This window comes from Pteropus alecto, unplaced genomic scaffold (genome assembly GCF_000325575.1).
Source record: "Pteropus alecto unplaced genomic scaffold, ASM32557v1 scaffold95, whole genome shotgun sequence".
Lineage (NCBI taxonomy): Eukaryota > Metazoa > Chordata > Mammalia > Chiroptera > Pteropodidae > Pteropus > Pteropus alecto.
The window spans coordinates 13748404-13765705 of record NW_006441071.1 but is presented as its reverse complement, the minus strand read 5'-3'; the positions used below and the strand labels follow the sequence as shown (position 1 = coordinate 13765705).

Sequence of the window (17302 nt, the reverse complement as noted above, 5' to 3'; positions counted from 1 at the left end):
ATGAACTAAGAGATTCCTGTAAGGGTGGAAACCAAGATAATTGCATCTTTCAACCTTTGCATTTAATCTATATTAATCAGGGTAGATTAAGGAAGATGAATAGGTCCTATTTTTCCCAAAGGGAAATACTGATTGACAAATAAAAAAAAAAAAAATACATATTGCATTCCCCAATTAACATCTAAATGTAACATTTGGCATTTTTTCTCAGATGGATTATTATCCATTAGGATTCATTTTAATTTCAGTTCACTGATGATATTACGCATTTTGACAAGCCTTATTTCTGTCATAACTTATATTTACAATACAGCAAAGTTAAGGGAAAGTAAGTATCAAATAAGGTTTTGATTTGAGCCATACATATTCCAGTAGCTAAAACCAACAAAAATCATGAAACAATTATTTGCTAGATTGTGAAAAGTGTATAAAATAAATACCCTAAAGCTTTTTTGTTAAGTTATTTTCTTTTGCCTAAAGCTTTTTACATACTTTAAATGGAATTTTTTTAAAAAATGCATAAGCTGAAGAACTTTATATGTGAAAATTGGGAACAATTAACACTTAAGAACATTTCTGCATTCAAATTTACAATCTAAAATATCACAAATTGGATATGATATAACTATTAAATGCCAATTTATATTAATTACAACAGAGAAGGGGTAGGAGTATAAAATAAACTTAAGTCTTCAATGAAGAAAATTACAATATTCTAATTTGATTTAGGCAGACTATGCATCATTTACCTGCAGCATCTTCACATATAAAAATATAGAAATAAAAGCATTTAAATAAAAATTATTATACAATAGACTGGATTATGTTAAGTTAAATCAAGACTACCATTCTAAAAACATGGAGATGAATGATATAACATTTGGCTATAATTTTTTAAAGAATTAGATTGTTTAGAGGAAAAATAAGTTATCTACTTTTAAACTGAAGTTTGCACAGGGGGAAATTATAAAGTGGCCATATATTCTTTCACTCAAATGTTATGCAGGAAGAAGACCACTCTCTAGCAATATTCACATATACTTACTGAAGTGTACTGGATAACAATGTATGTATAAGTCCCCAAACAATGTATGTATAAGTCCCCAAATAAATGCACACTTGGTTAGTAAAAGTACTTAGAATATGGAAAGTAAGATAGGCCTGTTCCCTTCTATTACTTGTTTCTCACATTCATTTAGCAAATATTTAGTGAGCATCTACTATGTACCAGGTACTGTTCTAGGCACCAAGGATGCATTGGTGGACAAAACATATAAATCCTTATATTCTTAGAACTTTCACTCATCAATAAATATTTTCTATTTGCCTATTCAGATGATACTACTGAAATAATTGCCATTATGTTAATATTGTTAAGAGAATAAAACAAAGCATTCAGTGTAACTGTACTCAGTCATACTGGGACACTATGAATATTACCCCCTGAGGGATAGATAACAGCAAGAATATGCTGAAAAAGCAATATACTCCATAGTTTAGTGTGCAGAAAAGATGAAAAACAAAGCAATCAAGATGGATTCTACTAAGAGATTATTTCTGTGATTTGACCCTAGTAAGAGTTTTCTGAATTACTGTGAATAATCAAATGTAAAAAGAGAAAATAGGAAATCTGTTCTAGTCCATAGTCCAAAATAGAATGACAACAGACCCGGAGCTCAAAAATCATGATTAAGACCCTTCTTTAGAAACTAATAAATATGAGATACAAATTATTAACAATTTCTCCTAATTTTTTGCCTAATGAAACTGACCTTTTGTAGAAACTGATAAATCAGAATACTATTATCATAAAGTTGAATTTGTGCCTACTTCAAAGAATCCCATAAACCTCAAATAATTCTGTATTTTGTCCTATTCGGTGAAGTATAAAGGCAACTGCTAGTCTACTGACATTTAAAATATCAACAGTATTTCATTTAAAAAACCTCTCTATTGAAATTTTTTCACACAACTGAAAATCATCAATTAAGTTAACAGAATTTAAAATACCCTTTACAGGTGGTTTTCAATTAGAATACATGCAGTAGTTTATTTCAGTTGTCTAGATAAATCTAACAAGAATTAGAAGAATCACTAATTTTCCAAGAACAGAAAGACAACAGCATCTTATGTGCTCAGGAAGAAACTAAATCTTACTGATTAGCAGAAACACTGATCCTTTCTCCACTCTACACACTATCTGTAGAATCATTTGCATTTCTAAAGACTTGACTATAAATGTTTTTTAAAAAATTTAACTGTATCTTAGAGGTGTAATAAAAATGAATCAGGACATTTAGAGAAAGATTATCACTATATTAGTAACATTTACGCCCACTCTTCCTATACACTGAAATGCCTCTGGTAAACAGTATGGAAGATTTGTCATCCCTACATCATAAAAAATATGAAGGCATGAGTAACAAACAGTTATCTGTTGTTTATGCATCTTAATTCACACATTGATTAACACTAAATATTACTTCATGAATTCTATAAGAGAATAATTTCAAAAAACTCCAACATATTTGAAAAATTTCAAATTAAGAAATAAAAATATACAAAAAATTCTTGTTCATGAAAATACTAATTAAGATGGGCAATTCAAGTTAAAATTAAACATATCACATATTTTACTAAACTTTATACTTCAAATGAAAATAAAATGCTAACTGAACACCAAAGCACAACTTCTTAGATGTCTGAAACTTCAAAAAAAGCAACTGGAAAGTTCCAGATTTTTTAAAAGTCCCTGAATATTTTGGTTAAAAGTGAACAATGGTTTCACTTGCCATTTTCAAAACAAAAACATCAGTTAGTCATTACCCACCCGCTCCCCAAAACATACACTCTAATAATATTTAGTAAATCACCCTTACACACAACTACAAACTCATGCTAACACAACAGAGATATACATATGAAACATATAAAAGAGTGACACATTTTTTATAAATTTTCAGAAAAAGGAAAAATCATATTTCTTGAAGCGTTTGAAAAAGAAGGGCCAATATATGTTATTTTTAAATTTATATCTATAATCAAAATTGCAAGCATTCTCCAAGGTGGTTAAACTGTTTTTATTTGCCCTGATACTTCCCCCTTGGGGGAAAAAAAAGACAAAATACTTCATCTAAAAACAAATGTGCACAAAAATAGTATTTAGTGTTATGTTGAAATATCAAATTTAAATGTTTAAAAATTCGAATCTCTAAAAAGCATAGTAAAAACATTTTCTATGAACCAAAGTTTTTAGGTTTGTTGAAAAAATAATATTTTATTTCATTTGGGTAATCCAATTTTGGACTTGTCAGTCACAATAAATATATGGGGAAAATTTTAAAAATCATAATTTATCTCTAAATTTAAGAATATATACTCTGTCAGTTGGGAAGGAAAATTAATTATTACTATATTGTTGCTGATCTTAACAAAAGATCTACCTAAAACAAATTTAATTCATAGGTTGATTTACTTTTTTCTATATATTCAGAAACCATGGTAATAAAATAACTCAATCACCATTTTCACTGGTTTCCCAAAATTTGAACATTTGATGAAAATGTTTATGCTTCTGAAAACTGTCATCACTCTTCTTACACTTACCAGTATTATGGTGATGCTGCATCTGGTAACAGTTAAAAGCTTCAAGAAATAGTAACGGTATTCCTGTTTTATCTCAAATATTAGCAATTTATGGCTTATCTATAGCCTTGCTTCTTCTGGCCCACTTTCATTTTCCTTAGGTCTTAGGCCCTAGGTAGCTGTCCATTTAATGTAGTCTAATTAATAAATAAATCATTTTCAAACAGTTTACCATTGACTTTGGCATTAATAATCTTTTTCCCCTTAAAGAATATTACTGGACATACGAGTAGGCCCAATCATTTCTCTGTCTCAAACAAACATAGAGATGCAGATTATAAGCATTTGCTTCATAGCAAATAAATATCAAACTAAAAATTTTAATGTTTAAAATTCCCATTAATTACTTTTTTCAAATAAATAGCAGCTTGTTATTAACTTCGAAATGTTAAATTTGTACCCAAACAGTACAAAAACCTAGTAAAGCAGTATACTGGGGCTCTATTTTTTAGATATTCCAGGGTACAAAATAGCCATTAAGTGATACAGAGGTCATAAGGGGCTGAGAAAGGAAGGTTAAGAAGCAAAATAAATAAGTAAATAAATAAAACAAGCATTTAGAAGCAAGCAACACATGCAGAACAAGCAAGAGATTAGTTTACGTGAAGAGGCAACTTACATGGCTGTTGAGAAGAGAGCTTCTGTGAGTGGACAGACCGTCAGACTTTTGCAGCGTCTCAATCGCCATTTCAATCTGATAATAGATGTCATTAAAAAAAGGGCTCAAGACAAGATAGTAATAAAAGGCTCACCAGAGATTTTTTGATATTTTTTTAAGTTCAATTTCTTTTTGAATGGTGGCTAATAAATAGCTCTTACTAAATGTGTATGTCCCCCATCTTCCCCCACCCCCAGAGAATAAAATAAAAATAGGAACACTAATAATAAGTCCAGTCACAAAAGTAAACCCTTTTTTAACATTGTTTAATTATAATCAGAATGGAGACCTGAGGAGCAGGAACCCCAGTGGATTTTTCTAGTTATGAGAAAAAAATTCTTGACTTTCATAGTTGAAGATAAGGGATAGTAACCACTCTCTTTCTAAATAGCCTCTCACCTAGAGTATTTAATATCTGTTCTATTCTGTCATAAAAGAAAAACTATACTGCAGATTTTGTGTTTAACATGCATTAACATTTTAATGCAAATGTGCAAAGACACCTTCATTAATGTTCAAAAGCTACTAAATCTATTCGCCCCTCTCTTAACCCTGTATTAAAATTTGGAAGTGGAAGGTCATTAGTATGAACAAACATTAGGATGTAATCATGGGCCCTACAAAATGTTTTAGGATATGGTGGTGCAGAAGAGCGATTAGAAATGACAGCAGAAATGGAATGTAGAAGAGAAAATAATTCAGAGCCAACAAAGAAAAGGGACAACCACAGAAACAGTTTCATTCAATGTAATCTCAGCATACCATAAGCAATTATAACACCATAATTAAGAAGCAGGTGCCAAAAATATATGAGATGTGCTCTTGATAACCTCATATTTAAAGATACTTAAGAGCAACTACTAGAGCATGTACTATAAAAATACCCTGTATTTAGTTACTAGGTTATATTAACAATATTAACTAAAGTTAAATAAAAAATAACTTTATGTAATTTAAGAGAGAAGAATCGATTTCATTATTTTGACTTCTACCATCTCATCAAATCAATTATTCAGTATAAGCAATTATAAAAATATTCAATGCTTTAAAATATAGTTAACTTACTTATACTTTACATTGGCTATAGAAATTAGTGATGCCTTGATATTTTAACATATTGCCTCCTTCAATCAAAAGAAAGAAAGAAAAGGATGGCGATATCCATAGCAAAGTCTTTTTTTTCTTCTATCAAATTTGCAATTTCTTTACGCTGGAATACTTTATACAAAGATGTCAGTCTCAATTACACAAAATTTTCTTCTAAATAACTTGAGAATTAATAGTTTTAATTTAATTTTATATTATTTTCCCAAGTTACCAGTTCTTCCCTGGAGTTAATAAAATGTAATACTAAGGAGAATGTTAGGTTAGAAATTCTAGAAAAAATATTCTTAAAACAGATATTAATTCTTAAGATGATATAATACAATTTATTCTACTGTTAGTTTTTTTTGAGATCGCAAAATTAACTAAATTGGCTTCTAAGACACTCTTGCAGCCAGATGGTATATTAATGCAGTTTATCATTATATTTGAAAATAATATAAAGAAAGTGATATTGCACAAATGAAACAAGATACATTATAGAAAGAGTAATATAAATGTAGAGTAAACAAACATTTTGCCGAAATGTTAAACAGTAAAACTATAAAGGACCTCAGTTTTATATCTCTTAAAAAGGCATCAATAAGTGCTCTTGCTTTCAAAGAGAAAACATAAAAAAAAGCTGAAATGACTTTCAATCATTTTTAGGAAGAATTTGCTCAAAACTTTAATTTGCTAAAATGCCTACATTTTTATTAAAGTTTAAGGGTAGAAAATTTGAGGTCAGATTTCAGTCTATAAGTAAATAAATAAAATTTGTACCTTGTGGTTTTATAGGTTTAGATGAAAGGTAAACACTATCAGAAACATAATAGCTGGGCAACACTGAGGGAGAAATCCAGTGTCTGGGTTTGTTAGGGATTTTAAGTTGGATAAAGCTGCGCTTCTGGAAAAAAGCTGGATAATCGTGCTTCTAGTACTAACGTTGGTACTCTACAGTGGTCTCAGATTTTCAGATAACTCTCTAGAGGGCTACACTGTTAAGAAATGGCCCCCTCATTTCTGGCCAGTTTTTGAAGAGCTCTGGGGGAGACATAACATCTGGAAAACATCGTGATCGAACTGGGTTCCCTAAAGATAGGCTGACTTTCTAGAATTTTTTAGACCTTGAGAATTTTGGTTGTGTCACTTTGTAATAAAGAATTTTAAAATGGACTATTTATTTTGGCTGTAGAAATCTCCTGCCATAATTGACTTAAGTCTGGCTGAACTTGTAGAGGCTAGGGAAGAGAAAAAGGAAACATGGAAAGATAGGACAAGCAAGAAGTAAACACTGAGCGAAGGAAGATGACAAGCTTCTGAGCAAGGACAGAGCCTATGTGGAAATGCACAGGCTCCCCAATACCCATGTATTCTCTGAGGCTCATGAATTAGTCCAAAGGGAAGGCAGGACATTTAGTGACCACCTGGCTGTGAAAAACTTCTGAGAAGCATACAAACAAAGAAAAACCTTAACATGTATTTATTAAATTTATTAAATGAAAACATTGAAGGGAATTCTTATCTCATCAAATGATCATAGCTCTGATTCCATTTTTTAAAGGATGGGTTTTATTTATTACACAGTTACTGTGTATCTATCATATATACGATAATATGTAGGGAATCATGATAAAAAATTCATAATGCAAAGGAAATTGTAATCTGGCAAGAGAGATAAGGTATATATGCATAAATGTATAATTAAACAAACAAGGCCATATGTGACAAAAATAAAAGTGTAGTTCAGATATGTAGAAGAAAATAGAAATTCTTTATTCTTTAACTTTTGGAGAAGTCTAGGCCCCCTTCTGAGGATATGTTAAAAACTGTGAACCCTCTATGTAGAAAAATGTATTTAAGTACACCTACAAAATTTCATTTTCTCTGAGTTTATAGACTCTCCAAATTCAGAACTCCGTGCTTTAAAAGATAGAAAGTTTTTAATGGGTAGAAGTGGGAGACAGGCTATTTTAGGGAGGAAGAATGGAATCAGTAAGGCCAGGAGGCAAGAAAGCACAGTATGTGTCCAAATTTGGGAACAGTCAAGGAGTCCAGTTTGTAGGGTATGATATATATGAGACTGTATGAAGGAAGGCTGAAATAACAGATTGGAATTAGTTATTGGTATGCGGGAATCAGGGAAGAAGAAATGTCATTAAGGTTTTAAGAGAAGTGTGGGATGTTTGACAAATGTGTTTTCAGATAAAGCCAGAAGGGTTTTATTAGGTATAATAGACCACGTCCTGCTAGTTGATAGGTTAAAACATGGGCTGAAGTATGCTCAATAAACATTTGTTGAATAGAAGCTTTCAGGGACAAGATTATGAGAAGAGATTAACATCCGTAGGAATATGTATGGAAAGTGAGGGTGAAAGAGGAGATAGAGGAACAATGTAAAACTATGGAAGCAGCGTAAAAATTAGGCAAAAAAATTTTTTTAAACGCCTACAGCACCTGGTATTCCTAGATGGTCTCCCATCCAAGCACTAACCAGGCCCGACCCTGCTTAGCTTCCGAGATCAGATGAGATTGGGTACGTTCAGGGTGGCATGGCAGTAGACAAGGCAAATTTTTGATATTGTAGTTATGGAAGTTCTAATATTCAGTTCTAATATTCAGTTCTAATATTCCCAAAGGATTATTGATGCCACTCCGACTAATTAGCCCATGATTTGGTCTTATCATAGTTTTATGGGGGCTATACATATCTATGTATATGGGGAAGAAGGGGATAGGTAGAGGGACAGCAAACTAACTAAATTAAATACAATAGTGAATTGGAATAAATTTCTACTAGGCCCACTGAGGATGAAATTATTTGTTAACTTTTCCATTATTATGGATTAGATGTTTGAGCAAATACCTGTTCAAGGGGGTTAGCCAATCTCATGAAAAAGATAGCAGACTTTAGTGTTATATACCCAAAATACTGAGAACAAAGTGAACTGGTGAGATCATATGCTTCCAGTTTACTGAAGATCATTCAAAACTTAAATTTAGTCCTTAGAAAAAAATTTATAAATTCTCCTGGGTAGAAATATATTTAATACCAAATCACATTCCACAGTACCCATAACTGTCGTACTAAAGGTATGAAATGATAATGAGGTAAGTAGGACTCGTTGATCCAAAAGATTATTGGCCTAAGTGTTCAATATGATATTCTCATATATCCTCTACGGAAATGTTTCAAACCTCAAAAAGATATTATATCACTGTAGCTTTAAACAATGAAAATGATTAACAAGCTAGATTATCAGCTAGTCAGAATTTAAAAATGATTCAAATTTGGTATATGTAGGGTGTTTTGCCAATAAAAAATAAAATAAAAACCCCCTTCTCCCTCTGCCCCCAATATGAAACAGCTGTGGTGCTTGCTACTAATAATGGCAATTTCATTAGACTAGTAGAGTTTCATGAGATTTCATTTGGTTTCAGTAAACAAAAAACCCTATTGTACACAAGGTACAGTGTTAGCTCTGTGAGTGAGTGTGTATACGGAGAGAGATGAAGAGGTGGAGAGATTAAGAGGTGAGATGGAGAGATGGAGGGAGGGAGGGAGACGGACAGACAGAAATGTTTGCAAAGATATTCAAAACATAACCCTGTCAACCAAAGGCTCACAATACATCATAGCCTGTCTAATTGGTAAGAGTGACACAGTGGATCTATTCATATATAAGGAATTTCTCTCTTTTTTTTTCTCTCTCTCTCTTCCCTTCCCCTCCCCCTCTTCCTCCCTCCCTCTAAATGATTAAAGGCAACAGAAGTGAATTAAATAATTAGCTATTACTAGAATAGAGAGGGAGGGAAGGAGAGAAGAATCACTTCTTGCTGCTATGGTTAGAAAAAGAGAAAGCATGAGTATGATGCTCTTTAGTAAAGGATTGACAAATAATGCCTGGCATTCTGATAGGCGCAGGTTAGTGAATATTTTTAGGCAGAGCAAAGAGAATGAATAGAGGCACAGAGATAAGACAGCACAATGTAAGTTCAAGGAAGGGTAAGATAGGCTAAAGGATAAAATTCCTTTAGGGATAGGTAAATTAAGTTAGACAGACTGCAATTTCTTGGCTAGGGTCTTAAATTTAAAAAGGAAATGGGACATTGTTGAAAAGCTTTTAGAAAGGGAATTGATATGACATGATAGGACTTTATATATTAATCTAGGACATAATGTAGGAAGAGAAAGAATCTAGAGACAGGAAAACCACCTTGGAAACAATGGTATTAGTTCTGGATTGAGGTGAGACCCTGGTAAGGTAGCAGTGAGAATGAGAAGAAATGAATATAAACATATTTTTTAATTACAGATCTAAAGGTGGGAAGTCTGAGGTAGGAAGCTTGGCAGTGCCTTATTTTTACTTGAAATGAACACAATAGTCTTTATTCCATCACTGTGCGATTAGAACATTTCAAATATACCTATCAAACACATTGACATGAATAGATTCTAAAATTTTTTCCTGTTCATTTCTCTGCTGCATGATTTTTATTCTAAGAATACTGATCATTCTATTATTGAAATTCCACTCTGCTGCAAACTATTATAATCAGATTACCAGGAGGGGCTGTGACAACCTGAAAGACCAATTAAAGGCCTCAGTGATGTCTGTTTTCTTGAGTGTTGCTCCATTCTGTCTGATGGTCTGACTGTCTGTCTGTCTATCATCTATCTATGTATCTATCTATCTGTCTATCTATCATCTATCTTTTCCCTTTTCTTAGATTTTTAAATTTTTTTTAAATGTTGTTTTGCCTTTTTATATTTAATGGTAACAGAGCCAAGTAATTTATTATGACTAAAGAATTCATGGTGGTTGTTTTTACAATTAACATTTTCCACTTCATACTTAAACTTTAAGTTAAGCTTTAGACAATCAGTATACATTAGCTTATTTTTTGAAAAATTAATTATCTAAGACATAGCACCCAGTTGTATCTCTTACTAAATAAGCATCTTAAGACCGAGTTGCCAAAAGTGTACATATCCTCTCCACAAGTATCTAATGCTAGGATACATGGTACTTGGGAGTTTAGACTGGTTCGTGATGATCCTGGACTACTGCCTCATAATCAGATGAGAAGCTATGGCAACTCCTGAAATCAAATGGCGGGATGCTACTTTTGAGATGAGATGTTTAGCCTCAGAAGACAGTCTTACAGAGCATTAAGTGAGATTGTTCAGAGTGGGTGAGATTTGGAAACTTACTATCTGAAAGAACAGGTAAGAAACCGATATCTATCCCAGCCACTATATGGGCACATGATTTCTTAGAAAAAAATTGGTCCTTTCTGGAAGATAAAAGATCCTTAGGAATACATTCGTGGACATCCATGCAATGGCCCAAATAGAATATCATATGTGAGGACAATTAGAACGTTCTCTTAATAAATAATGACCAGTCATTCCATTACATGCTAATAAGACAGAAGGAAAAAGAATAATTACATCATCTTATTCTTTGTCTTTATAGGTCAAGGCATATTCTCTTGACTCTGGAATGGCTTTTTTTCATCTTTTCTAAAGACTAAAGGTCAAGACTGATTTATTCAACTACTATAATAATTAAAATCAGTCTCATGGTAGAAACAATTTCCTTTCTAGAGCTGTTAAAGAAAGCAATTTAAAAATAGAATATTATAATGCTTTATGATTTATAAAGCCTTTTTTACATTAATTCTCATTTGATCTTTACAGCAACTTTGTGAAATAGGAAAGACAAGCAATATTACCTCCTTTTTACGGATTAGAAAATTGAGGCTCTCTGGGATTGAGAGACTGTTTTGAGATTACATAGGTATTAATGATGAGATTGGAAACCAAGATTTATCACTCTAAATTCAACATAATTTCCATTTTATACAAATATAACATGAACACAAATCAAGTAGAAATATCTCAAATTGTTTTAATGAAATTATCTTCTGAGGGGTGGCTTGTAAAATTAAAATTTGCTAAATGATTTACTGTTAACAAGATTTGCTTTTTAATAGGAAAGGGTTTAAATATGATTGATAAACATTACTTGAAAATGATTTCAAAGTGATCAAGTTACAAGGCAACAAAAAGTTATGAATGGATAATTAAATTTTAATCATTATAAAAAGTTATCCTTAATGTGTAATTAAAGATAACTTAATTATATGTAATGTTGCATTTTCTTGTTAACGCAGGTTAATCTGTTTACCTCGCCAGTTACCACTTTCTTAGAGAATCAGCATTTTTGTTTCCTGATGAAAGAGCAGTAAATGCTTTGGAGAAACTGAATGAAGAAAATACACTGAAGACTGAAAATTCCCTTTTAGGTAATTTCTCTTTGGAACTCTAAGACTTTACATTTTGCTTGCATTTGAGATCAAGTAAGACAGAAATATTTCTACCTGGTGGCTTCTGCTCAGAAAAGTATCTGCGATTGTTGATATGAGCATGTAGCCACAGCCCTTATACATTACAAATGACAGCCTCCTGGTGTATGTGTATGCCTGTAAGGAGGTGTGGGGCGGGGAAAGACTTTCTACGGGACGCACTTCAACCAGGAGTATCAAAGTAAGACCACTTTTACTTTGCATTTAGTCTATCTAATCACTATAACACAAGTGTTTTCAGAGTGTGGTCCTAAAAAAATTGCTAGGCTCATCTGGGCACTTGTTAGAAATGCGAAACAACATTTCTAACAACGACAACAACGACAACGACGACAACAACAATGGAGAGTCTGCATCCAGGTCTCATATATATAATGCTAATGCTTTGATCTCCTCTTCAATTTGCTCAAAGCATCCTTTTCAGAATGTAAGGTGTAACCCATTAGTGGGTTACAAAATCAATTATATGGGTTCTGACAAGCATTTTTTTAAAAAATTAAAGATGTCAAACAGAATAGAAAATAATCAGATGTCCTTGTACACAGTATGGATAAGTACTGTTTTGTGGAACTTTGGTTTCAGTCATCTGTATATGAATGTATGTATGTATATACATAGTCACATAATGTGTGTACATAAATGTGTACTCATAAATGTGCATACATACGTATGTATGTACATTAGCACTGGGCCACAATGTAAAAGTATTTCTCATTGTTGGCTGTAGCCCCAAAACTGAATGCTCTGCAATTAAATCAGTTAAAATCAGTTCCCTTCTAGTCACTGCAACCCAGCTTCTACAAATCCACAGGTGTCTCTGGGGCCCAGGAGGTCCGGTAATGCAGATAGAAACACTCCCCACTGAAGCTAAAGCTCTGAATATGACACTGTTCTTTTCACTTGTATATTCAAATGATACAGAAATCAACATATAAATATATTACTCCACAGCAATGTTGAAAAGAAGCTTAACCTACTGTAATTCAGGATAAGCTGTTCTTTTAACTCTTAAAAATACTGAAAATGCCCAGAAAACACACCTAGCCAGCTTTGCTTTTTATCTCCACTTGAACCAGAAAGTAGCTAAAAACCAAATCTTAATTTTATACATTAAGCATTTAGAGCAAAGAAGTTTTAGGTCTTGCAAATGTTTAACTACATGAAGTCTTTTTTATTCACTGATAATTTTATGACATCTAGAGAAAAAAATTTAATTATGCTTTCAACCTGGAGTTTTAGCAATTTTGTACCACCTGAAGCTATTCTGAAGTAGTTATGGGAAAAAACATTTGAATGAGAAACTAGCATAAAGTGAATGTGTTCTGAGAACATTTGTTTTAACTTGGTAGACTGAAACCAAGACTGTTGTTTTGGGCTTCCTCTGATCACTCTGTAGAGCCCACATCCCTCCACCCACACCAGGACCCTAGGAGACTGGCCTGGTGTTATCAGTGCATAACAATAAAACTGTTTTCCAACACATCAACTGCAGAAGCACTCAGGGCTAGAATTAGTCTTCAGGAATCTGCTGGATTAGTACTAAGTGATAGGATTTAAGGCCATATTTACATTTCCAAGTGTGAGATTTTAAATCTTCCTTTTGCATACTCTTCTGAGTACTAAGAACATTTTCACTTTGTACTTAAGTCTATATAATCACTGAAACAGAGGTTTTAACAATCTGTGATTCTGGATCAGCATTAGCAGAATCGCCTGGGCACTTGTAAGAACTGCAGATCTTGGGTTCTTCCCTGAACTGAATCAAAAGCCCGGGACTGGGGTCCGGGGATGCCTTTAACAAATGCTCCAGAGAATGCACAATCAAATCTGAGGGACATTGCACTAAAACATGATCAAAATGTTTTTCTTTGCCAGGGTCAGACTACAATTATTACTTTGGGAAGAATAAGTAGGGAAGTAATGGGCATTCCTACAACAGTGCTAGCTAACTCTATTTAAAGGGTGATTTTGAAGTCAATGTATTATTTTTGCTTTTCTTTCATTCTCTTGCTTCTCAAGCCTATACAACCTTTAGGTAATTTTTAAATTTATGTTAGCAACAAAATCAAAAGATAAGAATATTTTGGTGAATCTAAAATTAATAAATTTATACCATATTAATATCTGTGATTTAAAAAACAATATGGTGTGAACGAAGATGAAATTAACCACTTAAAAGAAGTTTGGGAGCTACTTGTGAATTTCCATTTTTGCCTTGGAGTCTTAGGTCCCTTTCAATGCTGAAACTAGCTCCATTACCCACACTGTAAACCTTTATATTCATAAAAGCACAGTGCCCGGTCAATAGATTTTGCTCAGTAAATGTCTGAGAGAATGAATAACTAAAGAAAATAATCCAGACTCTACGTACATGAATACAAATACAAAACATTCATGTTCACTCCAAAATACTGAATAATAAAAATGGCTCAAAAAAGCTTCTTAAATTTAATATCAGTTTTCATTCTCTAAACTTTCAAAAATCTAATAAAGGAGGACATTTTCTGAAACCTAGGATTAGTGTTACATTAAGTGTCTTTTTACTGGGCACATAAAGAAACGGTTGTTTCAGCTTAGGAAGCATGACCAAATAGATGTACTTTATAGTCATTAAGAACTTGCCAGATATTTTTGAAAATAATAAATCACCTTCTTGAATAGATAATATATTCACATGCCTCTCAGCTTTATTGTTATACATTCATCTAGAGATATTTTTGTGCTTATATAAGCATACACAAATGTATGTTTCTATTTATAGACACACACACATATCCTCTCCTTTTCATATGTTTTGAGATTTTTTCATATGTATATCTATTATCTATATCAATATACACATAAATTGCCTCACTCCTTTTAATGGCTATGTCCAATTCTAATGAATGGACAAATGCACCAAAATTTATTTTACTATTTCCTTGATGATGAACAATTAGACTTTTCTAAAAAAATTTTTTATTACAAATAACTCTACAATGAATATAGTTGTTTATGTAGCATTTCACATATGTATGAGTATCAACAATAGGATAAATTCCTATAAGTTCATTCTCTGGGTCAAAGTATATGTGTACTTTCAATTTCGTTAAAAATTCCATATTGTTCTTCAATTCCGGGCCAATTTGATTTCTATTAACGATGAATGAGAATGCTCGTTTTTTCACACCCTTGCCTACTAACCTTGGCTTTGTCTGTGTGAGAGGTGAAAATGATATCTCTTTGTAATTTATTTTTCATTTCCTTTTCAGTAGACTGCTTGTTCAAATACTTTTCCCATTTTGTTTTTTTTTATTTTCTTCTTGATTTATAAAAGTGGTCTATATATTAAACAAATTAATTCTTTGAATATAATACCTTAAACTTTATGCCAGGTTGTCATTTCACTGTTGCCTTTGTTTATTGTAGTTTTTAACATATGGGATATTTTCATTTATGTAGCTGATTATATCAATAAATTTGCAGTTTCTGGATTTTATATTATGCTTTCCCATTATAAGAGAATAATAAAATATATTTTCCCATCCAAGTAAAATTAATTTTTATATAAGGAGTAATGTATGGAACCAATCTAATTTTCTTTTCTAAATAGTTATCCAGTTGTCCCACCATTTATTGATAATCCATTATTTTTCCACTGATGGGCAATGCTACCTTTATCATATACTATATTTCTATACGCATTTGGCCTATTTATGGTCTTTAGTTCATTACTAGTCTAAACTGGTCTATTCATGTGTGTAGACAATTTTGTTTTAATTATTATAATTTTATAATATGTTTGAATAACTGGTAGGGCTGTTTCCATCCTACCCCACCCTTCAATATGTTTCTTTTTTACAAAAATTTTGCTATTCTTGCGTGTTTATTTATATAGTCTTACTTGTAAAAGAAAAAAGTCTATTGGTGTTTTAGTTGAGATCGCATTGAAATACTTTAAGTTAACAGGGAGATTTAATATGTTTGATACTAAAACTTTTTTAATTATTCAAGCTTCTTTTGGGTCCCTTAGGAACTTTAGAAAGTTTTATTCAGCAGTTAAATCTTACACATATATTATTAGTTTGTTACATGGTATATTCTGAATATATTATAAATGAGATCTTTGCTTCCATTATATTTTCTAACTACTGTAGTTTGTATCCTATTGATTTCTTTGTATATTAATCTTGTACTAAGTTTTTCATTTGATTCTCTCTGATTTCTGTCAGGTATATAATGATATTATCTGCAAATTCTGACTTCTTTACCTACTTTCTATTTTTATATTTTATTTTCTCTCTTGTTTAACTGAATCTTGGTCTAATTTTGAAAACATAATTTCTTCCTTTACAAGGCAGATGGGAAAGTTACTAAAATATATGGTAAAAAAAAATTTAAGATAAATGTGTAAAATTATTTCTAACAGTCTTAAGTTAGATTACAAAACACCTAGCCCATGAGATTTATGGACATCAACAGTTATAATCAAATATAATAGCTAGATTTTAAAAGAAATCAGATAATTCTATGACTAAGAAACCAAACTAAAACAAAACAAAACGACTGCAGTTATGCATGTTGAGAAAGTGGTAATCAAATCACATGTTTTTGGGGTATGCACTGATAAACATGGGGACATGGAGAAATTCCCTCTCATTTGAGAACTGATAATTGAACAGAGGCATTGTATTGTATTTTTCCTCATTAAATTAAAAGATATGAGCTAATGTTCAAGAGAGGCTGAAGGCCCCTGTCGTTCTGTTCGTCTTAACCTTCTAGTTTATCAAGATTTCTAGGAGTGGAATGTTTTACAGCCTTAACCATAAAATTACTGCCTCTAGATCTTATCAGCTTCAAGGCCAGAGTAGTGTGCAGTTGACTGACAGCTGAATGGAATATAGATGAAGTGATTGAGACTACAAGTCACTCAAAGTCCCATTTGATTAAGTGCTTTGAAAATGAGGTCCCAGAACTTTCAGTGAATTTAGGTTTTAGTAGAGGAAGCAAAAGATTCATGGTATGCTCTCTGAGGAGTTTCGTTTGAGGGCTCAGGTTGGCCTAGGGAGAATGAAACACAGGAAAACAGAAAATACTAAAATAATGGACATACATGCTTCCATCAAAATAAGTGGAGAAATATATTTATTATTGCTTAAAGACTAAGAAAATTATTGAAGCTAATTGAAAGACTGAGAAAATTATTTAAAATAGAAATTATATTATAATATGTAAAATATAACTGATTTATGCATAATTTATGCACACTTCTAAATTTAAATTTTTTTCTTCTAAGCATATCTTTATATATGATAATTAAATAGAAGTTTTCACCTAATGTGACTATATTGGTTTTCTATATATAGCCATAACCAATAATCCAATATTATTTTAACATTTTTTCCTTTGGTAAGATAGAAGGACAGTTCAATTCCTTCTAATATAGTCATTTCCCATAAATACAAGGAGCCCTTCAAGTACTGATATGAAAAAAACTCTCTGAGATATATTGCTAAGTGAAAGGAAAAAGCAAGATGCAATATTTTTGTTACCATTTATATTAAA

The 17302-nt window shown here is 31.9% G+C and overlaps 1 protein-coding gene and 1 pseudogene across 3 annotated transcripts in view; both read right to left on the bottom strand.

Moving 5' to 3' along the window:
- RFX3 (regulatory factor X3) overlaps positions 1 to 17302 on the bottom strand; it is a 260761-nt gene that overhangs the window by 68376 nt on the left and 175083 nt on the right. For 2 of the 3 annotated variants that reach the window (XM_015594543.2, XM_025051406.1), the window contains exon 5: positions 4265 to 4339. The exons of the other annotated variant lie outside the window; for it this stretch is intronic. In XM_015594543.2, the coding sequence (XP_015450029.1) occupies positions 4265 to 4339 (75 nt within the window). The remainder of the gene's footprint in view (positions 1 to 4264; positions 4340 to 17302) is intronic. 3 annotated transcript variants of the gene reach the window in all.
- Positions 7832 to 7950, bottom strand: LOC112485131 (annotated as a pseudogene).